The sequence below is a fragment of the Gambusia affinis genome, linkage group LG05 (genome assembly GCF_019740435.1).
Source record: "Gambusia affinis linkage group LG05, SWU_Gaff_1.0, whole genome shotgun sequence".
Lineage (NCBI taxonomy): Eukaryota > Metazoa > Chordata > Actinopteri > Cyprinodontiformes > Poeciliidae > Gambusia > Gambusia affinis.
In genome coordinates, this window is record NC_057872.1 from 21061819 (window position 1) to 21078869 (window position 17051).

Below are 17051 nucleotides of genomic sequence, written 5' to 3' on the forward strand. Positions count from 1 at the left end.
AGCAGTTTGTATGGAAGCCTATATTTCAATTAACCTGTAATAAAGTGAGTTTTTGCATAACAGCCAGGGAATTACATCCATCCCTCTTTGCTGTCTCACACTGGTTATCCTCAGACAGATAAGTATGACAAACTACATGCAAATATTATACATACATGAAGTTTGACCATATCACCAATAAATTATAGAGTAGTTAATATATAACCAATGTATTATTTTATTCTAACCATCAGTACAAAATAAAATTCTCACAGCAGCAGAAATGAGAACCACCTCCGTACAGCTAGAAAATAAACTGAAAATTAAATGTATTAAATAAAAGTAGAACCTGAAAAATAACTCATCTTGAGGGTGGAACTCATATGAACGCTTTCTATCTTCCACCGATGTTCTCAAGTGAAAAACCAATGAGTGTTAATCTCATTCTAAGAGCTGGCTCATTCAAATGAGTCTGGGAAACAGTGTCAGGACTATTCAGGTGGATTATAGCTCCCTCACTTCCTCAGCAGATGTCCACTATTTTACTGGAGGTAAGATTCTTCAGAACTTTATTGGATTAAAAATGAATGTGTTAAATAGTAACTGAGAACAGGGTGGTACACAATGAATCAGTATATAATTTTTTTGTCAAATTTAAAATGTGCTGATGTCTTTATCAATTCAAGCTTTTCTGTTTATTTTCTGGGAATTCTTTCATTTAAGACATTAGCTTCGAAAGAATAAATAATTAAAAAAGCAATGAACATGACTGGTTGCTAGGTAGGCCTGGGGGTAGAAGTATAAACTTACTAGAAATGCTGAACTGTCAAACTAAACAGTTAATTTTTTTTAATGAAAATCAGCAGCAGGATGTACAGTGGCTTGCAGCAGTATTGACAGGTCTTTAACTTTTTAAATTATTTACATTGCAGTGTGTTTGCATTAAAATCCCCAGAGCCAATACTTTGTAGAGCCACCTTTCACTACAAAAACAGCAGCAAAACCTTGAATAAATTGCCAAGGATATTCAGGTTGTCAGTTTTTCTCAACACAAAGCACATTGCAGACAAACCAAATAAATAAATTCTGGTCTCATCTGACCACAGCATCCTTGCCCAGTTTCCTATGCATTCCTCACAACTTCTGAAACTTTACCTCTTCTTATTTGATTTCAATAAAGCCGTTTTTCTTGACATTACTTCACAATTAATGAAGTTCGCAACAATTTTTTCTTTACTTGTTGGCAATTTTTCTCTTCTAGTTTCAATGGATCTCTTTTGTTTTTAATTATATTGCTTTATAACTTAGCCCTGCTTCAAACCTTTTCATAGCTTGATCACTAACCTTTCTGATGCATTCATGAACAAGAATTCAAGTCTATTTGGGAGTGACAGAAAACAACACTTTTCAGTATTTTTTTTTTACAAATCATGTATCCCTTTCTTTCTACTCGTACTTCTGTCTCATTAAACTTTGATAAGACACATTGACTTTGTGGCTACAATGCGACAGAATGTGTGTTTAATGGACATTGATACTTTCATAAGGCACTGCATAAGACACACTGCAGCAGACAGCAGTAAGAATTTACATAATTTACATTTAAAGTCACTGTGTGCATACATGAAGTATAATAAAGTGCTCAACTGGCTCTTAACATAAAGTAATTTTTTATGTTAAGACTGATTCCCTATATTAAAAGTTTGAATTAGCTTTTGAGGTTTACTGTGTTCTAGCTAAGAGAGACATTTAACATAAGTACTTTAATCTCTTTTCCTGAATTAACTGCTATAAATGTTGCTTATCTTGCAAGGGGCAACAAATGCCAGTTGAGAACAAAATAAAAAAATTTGAGGAGGGAAATTTGTATTGCTCATGGGAAAGTCTTATGAGAGCCAAGCAAACACTCTGCAAACATAGAAGCAGATAAGAGATGTCTTTTTATGGTTTGTTGAAGGACAGAACTGGACATGTGCAGAACAAGTCAGAAGTATTGTTCAAAAGTGTAAGACGGCTGTTTCCTTTGATTCAGTAAACTCCATGTTTTTTAGATGAAGGTAAGACCTTTGAAACAACTTTTGCTGGTTTAATGTATTTCACAATCTGTCTGAAATACATTTTTCTTTTTAAAATGATAAAAAATGGCTTTCTGAAGTTGTATGACTTTAGTTTAAAAAATTGTTTCACATGTCCATCTCAGATCTTGACTGCTTAAAAAATGAGGAAGCTACCCTGGTGGATGTGATCCTTTAGCTAATAATCACAACTCTGGAAATGAGTGGAGTAAGTTAATTTCCTTTATCACTGCTACTTTTTTAAAAATTACGTCCAAATATTTTGGTTTCAGTTAGTTTAATCATTTTCTGTTTACTCTAAATGTGACTGTGCATTCTCTTCAATCCACAGTTCCAATTTGGAGACATAATTTCTTACAAAACAAAGTGTAAAGCTGGAATTAGATACAAACATTTTGCCGTCTATGTGGGAGATGTAAATATTTGTGGGAAAAATGCAGAGCACAACGTTTATGAACAAGCAAGTAAATATTAGTAAGCAACAATCCAATAGTAATAAATTATATTGATAAACTGCTTATTTCTCATCTGTTATTTGTTTACAGAGAAATATCATGGTAAATCGTGTAAATTTGCTAAACTGAAAATGAATGAAGAGCCGGAGGTGAACAATTTCCTTGATGACTATACAGACCCTTTAACAGGAGTGACGTATGGTAAAGGAGACGACAAGGACATAATTAAACGCATCACTGAGACGTATCAGAGCAGCACAATATACGGCTTCCTTCACAACAACTGTGAACACATTGCTACCTACGTCCGATACGGAGTCAGGGTGGCAGTGCAGGTACGTAACAGGTTACACTCATTTTTCGAGCATCTTATGTTTAGAAGCGCAAACAAGGAAGAAGGAACTATGACTCAGATTAAGAAAATGACAAATTTTCTTGCAGTCATCAAAACAGATTGTCTAACAAAATACCTACCTCCTAAAGGCTTAATACATCAACAAACAGCAAAGGCATCCTATTTTCTCACTTATCAACAGTACAGGGATTAATATTAACATGTATTTCTAGTGCTATCTGTCGGTTGTCTTACAGATCTATATATTTCTAGTGTGAAAACTGTATATGTCCATACCCATTGAATTTAAGTGATTAGATAAATGGAATAAAGTCTTCACAATATACTGTATAATAATCCCTCTAGGAAACTTAAATTCAGCAATTTGATGTTTATCTGTACATTACTGATTGAGAATGATCATACATCATTTATCTGGACTAATTGCTAGATATTTTAATTAATTTGCTAAGCTTTGGTTGAGTTAAACCTTAATTCAATTGAGGTTCTCCCTGTGATCAGAATATACTTAATTGAGGGGAAATTGCTTATTTGTTGACAACCTACTCCATCCAAAGTGTAAAGTATTAGCAGATACAAAAGTGACCATAAGCAATATAAAAAATATATATACAAACCAATTAAATTATTTCTACTCTGTTAATGTCAATTTTTTTTGTAATGACCTGACCATGATGTGTATAATTCCTTGTGTTTTATTTACAGTACAACATGACTGGTGAGGGTCTCATATTAGGCAATGATAAGTTTGACAAGAAGCATTTGCTGGCGCACTTGAGGAAAAAGTCACAATGGTCCTCGCATCACAAAAATTAAGAAGGTTGTTGTGAATGCGCTTGCGTTAAGGAGACAGAGCTTCAGAGATGTCAACACGGACACTGCACCTGTGGAAGGGTAATCTGTAGCAGCTTGGAGACCATCTGCATTGAAGAACACAAGGTCTGCAGTTTCAAACAGACAAATAGGAAAATAATACTTATAGCTACTTTAATTATTTTCAAGCTTTATCTCCTTTCATACAAAGAAAAAAAAACATTTCAGAAACAATATTTTAAATTTTTTAGCTATCAAGAGGAAAAATTAAAGTCCTACAGATGTGACTGAGGGAGTGTTTATGTGCTTCTATACAAGAAAAAGCAAAATACAATTAATTTGGAAGGAGGGAACAAAGTTGAAGTTAAAATGAAACGCTAAAAAGCACTACTGTCAATAAATAAGAGTAGCCTCTTAAATTTATTGTTGTTGCAGGTAATATAAAAGGAGCATGCTCTTCTTCACAATGCATAAAGATCCACAAGCCTGAGTTCAATTATTTTATTATTTCACTCTGTAACTTTGCATTAAAAGTCACTGACAGTGTTTAGGCAACAGCAATACTTCAATGAGATAAAAGAAAAGTAAACAAGAAAATGTGTTGAAATGTTTTTATGTTTTCCTCTGACTTACTGGGGTAGCATGAGCTACATAATGTAACGCGTCTATTCGGGAACTCCTATTGTAGTGCAGTGTTCTTCAAGGTCGTTCTCTTTCCAGCTTTTCTCAGAGCAACTACTCTGCAGGTCTGATTCCTTTGGCCTCCTCCATTTTCCTCAGGGTCTCATCCCATTGGGTGAACTGCTTGGAGAGCAGGAACATCTAACAAAGAGACAACAATCTCCTATATGAATCAGTTATACAACAGAGAAAGATTGCTAAAATCCAAGTTACTGTATTTGTGCAATTCTTAACTGTAATTCTTCCATTTACGGCATAGTAGGAAATGAACTTGAGTGTCAAAATATTTATTTTTGTGGCTGTTTTGCGCTGTGATTTATTGTAATTAAACTAAAAGTTTATTCTGTGTTGTGTACCATTTTGTTGTATTCCTCAAAAAGCTTCTTGACTTCCAGTGACTGAGCTTCAGTTTGGTCCTGAAGAAAGAAATCACCATATTTTTTTTAGGGGGGGGGGGGAGGGTTGTTGCTTTTTTTCAACTTCATTATGGTAATACATGTAAAATTTCATCATACACAACAAACAGGGCAAAGGAGAGACCGAAAAATGACCAAAAAAAGAGAAAAAGAAAAGGGAAAGTAAAAAATGACAGATAAATAAAGCAATAAAAAAAAAACACATTAAAATATACAACAATGATGTTTAATGTACAATTATGGTTAAAATTAAGTATGCATTAGAAAGCAACATATTTGTGACTGAGTTTTTAACAACACACATGGTAGTATGATTCAGAGCAGTATAGCTACCTGTTGCTTGATGTGAATCTGTGAAAGACGCTGCAGCTTGGTTGCATGCTCAGGTACATCTGTGGAAAGTGCAAAACAGGCAGTTGACCCAGGCTTTAAATAGAACACAAATCACGTCAAATCAAAATAAGCATTCCCCTCAGTTTATACAACACACACTGATGAAGATTGTACTGCAGAGCTAATGAACTTGAAATTCACATATCAAGTCAATATACAATGCATTTTTTTCTGTCTACTTTAACTGTTAGTAAAAAATTGATAATAAACAACAATAAAACCTAATTAAATTCCATAACAGTGCTGACACAGTTGCATACAATTCCCATGTTTCAAACCTCTAATATGAGTGCTGTCCAACAGTGGCTGTAAATTGTTAACTTGCTCCAACAAAGCAGCTTCAGAGAGCAAAGAGTCTTCCTCTGTGGAATAACACGGAATACATTTCATTTATTAGTTTATTCGACTGGGAGTAAATGAAGTATATAACCACAACTAATGCAACTCCAGTTCCTGGTTTGGCATTTCTGTGCATTAAAGTACATGCGATTTATGAATCAAAATACAGTGAGAATACATATGTTTTTCTGAATTCATATAAACAATCTTGCAACCTTCAAATTAATTTAATAGAAAACATTAATACATAAAATTTTATCAAGATCAAGATACCAAAAATACATCCGTTTTCCTCCTTACATTCATAAACAACCTTGCGACATCCACATTTATATAAGTATTTTTGGAAGTACTCAGTAAACTGTACTACAAATCATGCAAAGCATTAGGCACAAAAAGCAAAAGGCACGAGACACTAAAAATCCCATTTCTACAATGTCCTCTTTGCTCTTACCTGCAAGGATGAACTCTAGTTTCATGGCATCAGGGAGAGTGATGTGGTCAGTGAACTGGGGGTCCAGATACTTCATCAGGTCCTCAACTGCATAATACAAACATAAGTAAGATTTAAAAATCCAAATGTATTTACAGAAATAACATTACAAAAATGAAATGTCTTCAAACTGAAATATTGCTTTTGTGTTTAATGGATATCACTGAAATATTGTTTACATTTACAGGATTCCCAAACTTAAATGCAATGACTGGAAGAATGGACAAACTGATACATGGAAACAAAAACTTTGCTGATGAATAACAGTCAATAAATATTTAACAACACTGTTTCCCTCCTGTTTCCATATAAAACAGCACAAGAAGTTTCAAAAAGCCTAACTGAATTCATTGATGAGTCAAACTAAAGCGAGACTCACTCTTCTTGTGGAGGATCTTTACTCTCTCTCTCTTGTTGGCCGTGTTGATCAAACCTCCTTGAATTCTGACCAAAGCTTCTGCACACTGCGGAAAAAACAAGACAAACAATATCATCTTAAAATATCAGGGAAGCAGGCAATCAGTGTGTTGGCCCCCACAGCGTGAAATCAGTTGCAGTCAGAACTAAAGATGTCGGAAATGATCTCACTGGACTTATTTTGAGCAGTGCTCAAAGATAGGCAACAAGATTCTATGAAACAGTGTCACTGTTTTTAAATTGTTTTTATACTTGTGTATATGTATTACTTCTTTTTTTTTGTAACCAGGTTGTTATGTATTGCAAATTTTTTGCCCAGGTCCCTCTTGAAAATGAGATCTAGATCTCAACGGGGTTTACCTGGTTAAATAAAGCAAAATGAATGAAAGAAAAAAATGAAAAAAAATCACCTAGAAAAAATACAATAGAACGCAGACCTTCTTGTGATCTTTGTGTTATCATCAGGATAAAAAGAAAACATAAGCAAAGTTCAAATTCTACTGGAAAATATATATATATATATATATATATATATATATATATATATATATATATATATATATATATATATATATATATATATATATTAGACATAATATACAGTGTTTTTCCAATCAGTGCATATTTGGCGTTTCATTCTTTGTTACACATTTCAGCAAAACAAGGATAGATTCAGTAAGTCTTTGTTAGTTTTTTCTTTCTTTCTTCACATCACAAGATGCTCTTACAAGACAACCCCTATGGCAAAAACCATTACTGCTGGCCACATAACCAACACGTGTTTAATGATGATCACATTTAGTGCAAATATGTAAAAGAGAAATTCTTATTCAATTAATAAATTAAATGTTACTATTACTGACGTTCTCATAATTGGTCAACCGTTAGTTTGACTTTAATATTAACTATCAATAAAAACTGAAAATAACATTTGGTTAGTATTCCAAAAAAAACACACGTAAATCGTCTTTGTCATGTTACATATCTTAATGTGTGTGAAATTTCTGTTACCGAATAACATAAAGTTAGCATTTTCTACAAGGGCGTATCCTCGGACTCAGAGTCCGAAGCATCGCTTGCTGTGCTAAGCTAATAGCTAACTACTGTATATTTCTATATATTATGAGGAGACCTTGACAGGTTTTCCACTTTTGGTTCTTCTCTCCCCGTATAGTCGGTTCTCCAACGCCTGAAGACGCATTTCCAGGCTGTCCGTGTCCAATTTCTTGTCCATCTCTGAGCTACAGATGATAACAAACAACAGAAACCGAACCTCTTTAGCTACGTTACAAGTAGCGTCACATGTTGATGATGTAACGCTACAGTTATAATTTGTTTTTATGTTGTTGTTTTTTTAAGAAAATGAATTGACTGTTAAATATTAAATAAATTTAACCAGCAAATTATTAATTTAATTAATTAAAATATATAAATACATAAAATATATAAGAATACATAAAATGTATATTAGACCTTTCGCTAGGTGTCGCAGTTTTGCTGTAACTGATGTCTTCCGGGTGACAGCAGGGGGATGACAAAACTGTAGGGCCCGTTTTTCCATTCAGATTGTCTGTCAAACATCGACCAAAAAGTAAGGTTTTTTTCCACATAACATTGTATTTTCTTGAGCACATTGACTACCCGTTTCGGGGAAATAAAAATAATGACCTGACAGCAATCGCGCTAGTTCACTAACTCGTTCTTTGTTGAGTTTCCTCAAGCTAAATTAGCTAAGCTAGCATTGAAGCCAACGTTAATAAGGTGGACCACGGTTGTAGTTTTACAGGCGTGGAGTTAGTTTGGAAGTCCAGCAGGTAAGTTTAATCATCTACGAATTGGCAAACACTCCTAAGACTTCAATGTCTTAGAACCCATGTGCGGAGTTATGATTTGGAACAATGATCACACGGTTATGTGGTTTTGAAAGTTTAATTTGTAGAATGTTTTCTGTTCTGTTTATGCCAGCAGGAAGCTGTTCAGTTTTAGGGCTACATCTCTGCTTTGGGGGGGCTTATTCTTTATGTCCTACTGGGAGGACCAGCTGCAGCACAATGGCAGATGACAAGGACGTATTGAGAGATGTTTGGTTCGGTCGGATACCCACATGCTTCACTCTGAACCCGGATGAAGTGACTGAGAGAGAGGCAGAAGCATACTATGTAAGCACAACTGTTACTCTCTGTTACTTAAACTGTATATATTGATAAAGTCATCATTACGTTTTTTATGTGTATTAATACGCTTTATGATACAAGACTTGATTCCTGGGAAACGTGTGAAAATATTTAGATGCATGTTTGACTGATCAATGCTGTGCTTGTGTGATAGTATGGAGATTTTTTAAGTCACGAAATTAATTGTACTTAAACATGTTTAATCTAAATTAGATTATAAAAATACAGATCATGTCTAAATGAATTGAATTAAACCTGACACATAAATAATACATACAGTTGCAGTATATGTCATTTGGAAATAAGTCTTTCCCCCATTACATTTTAGCAATGCATTCTTTATCTTTTAGAGTTGCACTCATGATTGAAGCCCACATATTTGTCATTCTGAATATGATAGCTTTTTATTTGTAAATACACAAACAATAAGGGCTTCAATTTATTTACTTTCATCACAACGGATGTAGCACCTTTATTATATATTTCATGCTTTAAAGTGCAAATCATTACTAACACTTTGTTTCACAGGATGCAATATATTCAAAAGTTTATTTTGAAAATAAATTCATAAAACAGTGCTTTGTCTTATTGTTTTTATTTATTTAAATTATTAATACATGCTTTGATGTCTGAATGTGAGTAATCTCATGATTCCCTCAATTTTTTATACTATTTATATTAAGGAACCTGTAATATATTCTGTGTTTTTGTGTGTCCTTGTCCTCAAAACAAACAAACAACAAAAACCCTTGCCATCTGATTTTGGCCACAAAATGTTTAATTGTTGGATCTCAAGTCTTGGATGTGCATTATGAATGTTATTCAAAATAATAACTGATTCAGGGTGGCCTGAATCAGTTATTAGCTAGGCTGAACCAGTATTAGCTAGGCTGTTATTCAGATAAACTCTAAATGTTATCTGGTTTGATTTTGTTCAGCCTTTTTTTTTTGTTGATACTTCTACATAGACTTGTTACTGTTTCGCCAGTGTTGTGTGCTTATTTTTGTTTAGTTTCTTTTCCTCCCAACTTGCTGCAAGTATATCACTTAATAATAATAAAGTGATATACTGACATGCTGACTGTTATTAATGTGTTTATGCCTCTTTTGTGTTAACTTTGTCAGCTGCTGCTACCCAGGGTGAGCTACCTGCCTGTTGTCACAGACAAAGTGAAGAAACACTTCCTCAAAGTGATGAGGGCAGAGGATGTGGAGGAGATGTGGTTCGAGTATGAAGGAACACCGCTCAAATGGTATGAATTGATTCTAGTGTTCTGCAACTGGAAATAATATTATACTTTTATTCTAACTCTTCCTGAAAAATGGTTTTGGCGCAGATTCTCATGGGTTAAATGTTCTGCATATCAGTGCATATAGCACTAGCTGGTGTTAATTAATAATCTTTATTATTAATGATACATATAATTGCTAATGAAAGACCTTCTTGAATCAGTTTTGATGATATTTTGATGATTCTGCTCTCCCAAACATGGAGTTAGAGAAGGACTTTCAGTTTCAGTTTTTATGTAGCTCTTTAGACTCACTGAATGCAGACAGTTTCTTGAGTTTTATTATTGCATTCTGGCAGAATTGACACTTTGAAGTCATTTGTAATCTTGATATGGACCAAGACACCCCTGCTGTAGAATAACAGAATGTAAGGACAGTTTTAGCCACAAAGTGGCACTGTTGTAAAACAATCAGTTGTACTGTTAAAATGTCAAGATCTCTGGTCATTGAAAATTTTATTATGGGGATCTTCTATTTTTTCCTTAAATTTGAAACTTGAAATTCCATTCAGTTTATTTATGTATTTATGCACCAGTTCACAACAACTATCATATTAAGACACTTTACAACAAAAAGTCAATTTGATTCAGTCTCCAATGTGAAGAAACAAATTACTTCTTAGATTTAATGTAAAAAAAATAAAAACTCTAAAGATTTTCTAAACTCTAAAATCTTTGGCAACAACTCATAACAAACTAAAGGTTATTCAAATAGTGTTATTTTTTAAACTAGTGTTTTTAAATTACAGATTTTTGATTTTTGATTTTTTTGCCAAAATGAACTTTTGATAAAGTATTTCGAGTTACAGATATAACGAGTATAAACAGTGGGTTAGTTAAAATATTTTTAGTTTGATAATGAAATTAAATTTGGTTTTGACTAACTAGTAACTAGTTATTGTATTTTTGAGCTGATTATAGAGTCCGGAAAAAAAGTATCCTGGTTTTATTTACTTATATTTTGCATTCCAGGCACTATCCTATTGGAGTTCTGTTTGACCTTCATGCCTCTAATACAGTCTTACCCTGGAACATCACTGTGCACTTTAAGGTAAGAGCCAATCAGAATGTCAGCACATATACGGAACACAGGAAATGTCTGATATTTCATTTCCTATTAGAAAATGAGAAGTTCATCATTGCAAGACAGTTAACCAATTACTCATAGTATACTGTGACTACTGAGACAGCTCATATTGGTCAAAAATATTATCAAGGTAATGGATATATATATAAGTACAGATTACAAGTAAATCTGTAAAAAAAAAAACAACCAACAAATAAAGAATTTTTCTGGGATATACTCGAGTATTTTATTTTTATACACCGTGTTCCAAATTATGCAAATTGGATTTAAGTGTTATAAAGATTACATTTTTGTTGTGCTATTAAATTTATAGACGGTATTGTGTCAGGACTCTTTGAATCACTATAATTAACTTCAGAGAGCTGGGTTGATTAGTTTGTCTGGTGAGCTCAATTCAAGTAAATCTACATAAGAAGGATGTTCCACATTATTAAGCAGGCCACAGCTTTCAAGCAATATTGGAAAGAAAAAGGATCTCTCTGCTGATGAAAATCATCAGATAATTTAGTGCCGTATGGCAAGATATGACTTATTCAGAACAAAGATGGGTTTGTACAGAAAAAGGCATAATGAGGAAGGTTTCTGTTAGACAAATTCATCAGATTTAGAGAGCAGTTGTTAACATGCCCTTACAAAGTAGCAAACAGTTATTTGAAGCTGCTGGTGCCTCTGGAACCTCAAGGTGGAGGATCCTCCACAGGGTTGTGGTGTATGAACCTACTATTGGGCCGCCCCTAACCAGAGCTCACAAGCAGAAACGGTCGCAGTGGGCCCAGCCGTACATGAAGATTAATTTTCAAACAGACTTGTTCACTGCTGACTGCTGTACAACCCTGGATGGTCCAGATGGACGCAGTAGTGGATTGGTGGTGGATGGCCACCACATCCCAACATGGCTCTGACGTCAGCAAGGAGGTGGTGGAGTCATTTTTTGGACTGAAATCATGGGGGAGAATCATTGGTCGGCCCCTTCAGAGTCCCCAAAGGTGTGAAAATGACCTCGGCAAAGTATATGGACTTTCTGACTGATCGCTTTCTTTCATGGTTCAAAAAGGAGAGCCGTACCTTCAGTAGCAAAATCATCTTCATGCATGACAATGCACCATCTCATGCTGCAAGGAATACCACTGTGTCATTGGCTGGTATGGGCATAAAAGGGGAGAAACTCATGGTGTGGTCACCATCCTCCTCTGACCTCAACCCTATTGAGAACCTTTGGAGTTTCCTCAAGCAGAAGATCTATGGGTGGAATGCAGTTCATACCAAACAGCAGCTCTGGGAAGGTATTCTGACATCCTGCAAAGAAATTCAAGCAGAAACTCCACAAACTCACAAGTTCAATGAATGCTAGAATTGTGCAGGTGATATCAAAGAAGGGGTTCTATGTTAACATGTAACTCTATTCAGATGTTTTTGATTGAAATAGCTTTTGAATTTAGTACATGTGACCACTTAAGGCTGCACATTCAAAGAATGGCCATTTGCAGTTCTTTCTAACCCATAAAATGTTTAGAAAATCTGCTGTGCATAATAATTCTGAACAGTGCATTTTGAGGTTTTTATTTTTGAAAAAAATACTGTTTTGATGAGGAGCTTTGTTCAGCGAAATTTGATTTATACTGGAATAGTTCATGACTTGAAAATTATACTGACCATAATTTGCATTAACCATTTAAGAAAATCTGAGAAATTATCATTTGCATAATAATTTGGAACACAATGTAGTATGTGGGAACCGTTACTTAGCAATATACTTTCCACTTTTGTGTGGGTTTCTTCTTTTTATACTGTTCTAATTCAGTCTGTATGTGAATGTTTGGCAGAATTTTCCAGACCAGGATCTGCTGCACTGCCCATCAAATTCCATAGTTGAGGCTCACTTCATGTCCAGCATCAAGGAGGCGGACGCCCTCAAGCACAAGAGCCAAGTAGTCAATGACATGCAGAAGAAAGACCACAAACAGTTGTGGATGGGGCTGCAGAACGGTAAGATGTGCATGTAGATCCACATCACAAACAGCTGCAAGGGAAATGACATTCAATCCTGCAGTCACACATTTACTGACGAGCACCCAGATCGACACGTTGTAATTCTGCAAGTCATCCACCTACATGCACACTTGCACATCTGTGTAAAATCATCTTGGAGACGCACCTAGTTTGTTTGAGAAAGATTCAGTCATGTATCTGAAGGATACATCCAAATGGATCTGAAGATGTTTGTGCAGGTGACATTTCACATTGTTTCCCATTCAAAGACATGAATGTTCTTCTGTCTACACTACAAACACAAAGAACAGTTTATGTCCCTGGCCTCCACCTGCTAGTTCTATTCACTCAGTCAACATTTAACAAGAGGTGGATTCAAGAATGGTCGTATTTGTCTAACTTGTTACCAACTAGTAGAATTTATTGGAACCTGCTATAATTTGGCAAGAACATCCAGAAACAAACATATGCTTGAAATAATTCAAGGGGTTTAGCAAGAGCAGAGATGAGTTGCATCATCACCGAAGCAGCTCTTTATTATGCAAACAACTTCTGAAGTTTCTCATTGTGGTGTTTTTAGCCCGTAACCGTTGTGAAAAGTGTTTGTGAAAAACCCAAGGGCCTCAAACCGACAACCCTTCAGCTGCTCTTCTCTCTTCCACTTTCCCTGAAACTAAAACCATGAGCAAGAAGTAAGCCACATATCTCAATAAAGCAAGGAAGGTCCAAGAAAATGTTATATTGAGGAAATGCTGACTAATACCACTGTGTTCTGAGGTGTTCAGTGTACCGTTCAGATTTTTTTTTTTGTAACTTATTTAAACTGAGAGATGCAAAAGGTTTTAAATGATCCTAAAAGAAAACGTCAACTTGCAAAAGAAAGTGAGAGATGAAACTACATCTAAGCTAAAACTCTCATGTCTATAAGAGAATTGAAACAGAGATCTTTAACTTTCATCCAAGAACGTTTATATGGACGGTTTGAAACTAGCATATGCTTTGTGAAGACTTTTTTTCCTTTTTGTTTTAATGTATCTTCTTGTTTTAAATCATGACTCCAACAGAAAGTTTAATCCGCAAAATGTTTTGTTCTTTCCTCAGAATGCACCATCAATATTTCACATAAGCACAGATGTAAACATTGGAACTGGACAGTTCTTAACTTTTCTCTAATAAATAAATGTATAGAGTCAGCATGATTTTGCTTGACTAAGTTACCACTAGAGAAGTCCCCGCCTAGTTGGTTTCGGATGCTGCGGAGCTGGACGGATTTTTGTTCTTAGATTTCAGCGTTTGAACAGTTGTTCTGATGCATATCTGTGGCAACAAGGTATTATTTTTACAACTAGGAGCTGCTGATTAACATCTCAAAAACTCAATACCTGAACTACGAGAAGGAGGAAGTTCAAATAATCTCTCTACCTGCATTTGTAACTAGACATGACTACAGAGATTTGAAGTGGAGCAGCAAAAGCAAAGGAGGTGGATTAGCAGTGCTTACCAACAACTGACTGGACATGTTGCTGTGAAATATCTCAACTCCATGGAAACTCGAGCTGTCATGATAGCCATAAGACTGTCATCCAGCAACATTCTTCAGTCAGAGGTTTCTTTAGATTTGCAAGTCTGACTGCTGCCAGAAACCCTTGCTGAACTTCAGACTGAATTTGACCATCTGCGATCTAAAATTTCTGAGCTGGATAATTTTGTGATCTATGAAAGCTTCATTTATAAAAAAAAAAAAAAAAAAAGAAAAAGAAATTAACAGATGACTTTTCGTAATAAATTAAATTAATAAATCAAAGAAATAAATTAAATAGGACATGTTTTTCTTTTTTTCTTTTGCTACATGTTTACCCCGAGTTGAGGCAGTTTATAAGCTTCTGGGCAGCTTTAGGTTTGTTGTTTCCGTCAGACATTGGTAGCTGTGCATTGCTGAATGTTATGGTCATTTTATAGATGATCAGTTTGTGTGTATTTATGTTACTCCAGATAAGTTTGACCAGTTTTGGGCAATGAACAGGAAGCTGATGGAATATCCCACAGAGGATGGAGGCTTTAGGTACATCCCCTTCAGGATATACCAGGTATGTATATCAGGTAACGCACACTCTCACAAACGAACTGTTCATGTATTCTAAAACAACCTTTCAACCTAGTTTGAGTAATTTAGATTTACATTAGGAGTACCCATTTGTGCCTGTAGATGGAGCCAGAGGGTTGTCTAGAATCTGTTTTTGTTTCAAAATCAAAATTACTTGGTAACTGACCCCATTTGTCAGTCACTGAATAGTGATAGTGAATAGTGACTGATAGATCTTAAGCTCTGAGTCTTAAGATTTGCACTGGGTGCAAATCCGCTCTTGGATTCTTACTTCCAATAAATGGGAATAGTTTTGTTTCATCAGTTTTCTAATCCATAACTATGAGTAACTCTGAATACTTACTAACCTTTTCTTTTTAAATTATGACATGATTCACAATGCTCTACGTATTATAAAAGCTCTTTTTTTTACCCTTTCTGGGAACAGAATCAAACATGTTTTTACATGTCCTTACTTATCCTTGTGACCTTTGATATTTTCAACATCTAAATAGGGAAAGCCTGCTGGCCGGATGCATTTACTGGTATATATGTATTTTATTGTTTTATTTTTTTGAAAGAATGTATTTGCTTCCGTATATTTGATACCTGTGTCAACCATTGTTGGCTGCACTTCTATTGCCCTGAGTCGAGGCAGTAGGCGAGCTTCGGGGTTGAGTCTGGGAAGAAAAAGCAGAAGCAGACAGGCAGCCTAAGGTCGGGTGTTTCCACCAAGCATTAGCTTTATCCTGACTCAGGTAAAAAGTCCCCTTAGAGGACAAGAAAAAAGACGGCGGCATGAATAAGAGGCTGATTCTCGGATGGAAAACATTAGCATGCTGCAGGCCAGACACCAGGGAGAAAAGCTTTTTGAGTCAAGTGTGAAGCAGAGCAGGAATGGTAAGAAAAGTGTGGAAAGTTATGGTGCAACTCCAGGTTTTTGTAACATTAAAAGGGGTTCCCAGGCACTCCTGAAAAGCCTTAATTAATCTGGAATTTGATTTCAGTATTTTCCACGCCTCTAAGTACATGGAAGGGAGGGGAAAAAAAGATTGGAGAAAATTTAGTTTTTTCAGACTGTTCATGCCCCGTAGTCTAAATGTTTCCTTCTTTTTTTCCATCCTTGTATCCTTCCTTCCTTTCCTCACTTAATTTTTTTTTATTTTCTGAATTGTTTTTTGCTTTCCCTTCTTTTTGTATTTTTGTTTTTCCTTCTTCATGTTATTTCTTTCCTCTGTTATGTCTCGTATCCTTTGTTCTTTCTTTCTTTTGCTGTTTGCTCATCCCTTCCTTATGTCCTGCCTCTCTTTTTTTTCCTCGTGTCCTTTTTTTCTTGTCCTTCATTTTGTCTATACTTCTCTTATTTCCCGCTTCTGTTTCTAATCATAAATATCTTATAAATTTCTGGATAGTTTTGGTACCAGAATTCTTATCAGATTGAAAATTCTGATAAGCTGAATCTGAAAAAGTTTGGAATTCTTATATGAAAAAAATGTTTAAAGGATTACAGAAAATTGGTTAAAGTAAAACCAAAGGAATCTCCTTTTGCAATCTGTACGAAAGGGTCCATTTAAATTAAACTAAAATAAAGAGGGAGAATTAACCAATCAAAAAATAGATCTGGCCTTAAATGACTAAGTTTTCATGTAATGGAACAGAAATAGAGTGTGAAGAAAACAGGACTTCCAAGTAATAAGACACTTGTGTTAACTTTCCCACCAAGCATGTCTTTCCATCACCATATCTACTTTGACAGCTGGTAATTTGCAAGTGTTAATTTAAAGCGCAAGTTTTAATAAAACTTCTACATATGGCTATATTTACATTTTTCACAACAACAATTGAAGGGGTTAAGGATGCACAGCTGTAGGTCACTCACACTTTTTTTTTTTTTTTTTTTGCAAAAAATTAAGCGTTTTCTTTTTAACTTTCACATCTTTGAAATATCCATAAACTGTTTAACACTACGAGAAAAGCATTCTTGCTTTCAGTCATAAAACGAGCTCTTTAAAG

At 34.9% G+C, this 17051-nt stretch overlaps 2 protein-coding genes across 6 annotated transcripts in view; one reads left to right on the forward strand and one right to left on the reverse strand.

Moving 5' to 3' along the window:
• Window positions 1–4164: 4164 nt before the first annotated feature.
• Window positions 4165–7725, reverse strand: dctn3 (dynactin 3 (p22)). Its single transcript, XM_044117228.1, has 7 exons — window positions 7549–7725; window positions 6379–6463; window positions 5961–6047; window positions 5446–5529; window positions 5108–5166; window positions 4715–4774; window positions 4165–4499 (listed from the first exon to the last, which is right to left on the reverse strand). Exons 1-7 carry the CDS (start codon window positions 7648–7650, stop codon window positions 4413–4415), a joined length of 564 nt encoding a protein of 187 aa, XP_043973163.1. The 5' UTR covers window positions 7651–7725; the 3' UTR covers window positions 4165–4412.
• Window positions 7726–7897: 172 nt separating this feature from the next.
• Window positions 7898–17051, forward strand: part of atg5 (ATG5 autophagy related 5 homolog (S. cerevisiae)) — a 37143-nt gene continuing 27989 nt past the window's right edge. The window contains exons 1-7 of one of the 5 annotated variants that reach the window (XM_044116593.1): window positions 7922–8007; window positions 8138–8230; window positions 8382–8575; window positions 9716–9843; window positions 10852–10930; window positions 12790–12952; window positions 14948–15042. In XM_044116593.1, coding sequence (XP_043972528.1) covers window positions 8468–8575; window positions 9716–9843; window positions 10852–10930; window positions 12790–12952; window positions 14948–15042 — 573 coding nt within the window. In that variant the 5' untranslated portion in view covers window positions 7922–8007; window positions 8138–8230; window positions 8382–8467. Of the gene's footprint in view, window positions 8231–8381; window positions 8576–9715; window positions 9844–10851; window positions 10931–12789; window positions 12953–14947; window positions 15043–17051 lie in introns of all 5 variants that reach the window. The other 4 variants (XM_044116594.1, XM_044116592.1, XM_044116591.1 and 1 more) reach the window with 4 other exon arrangements.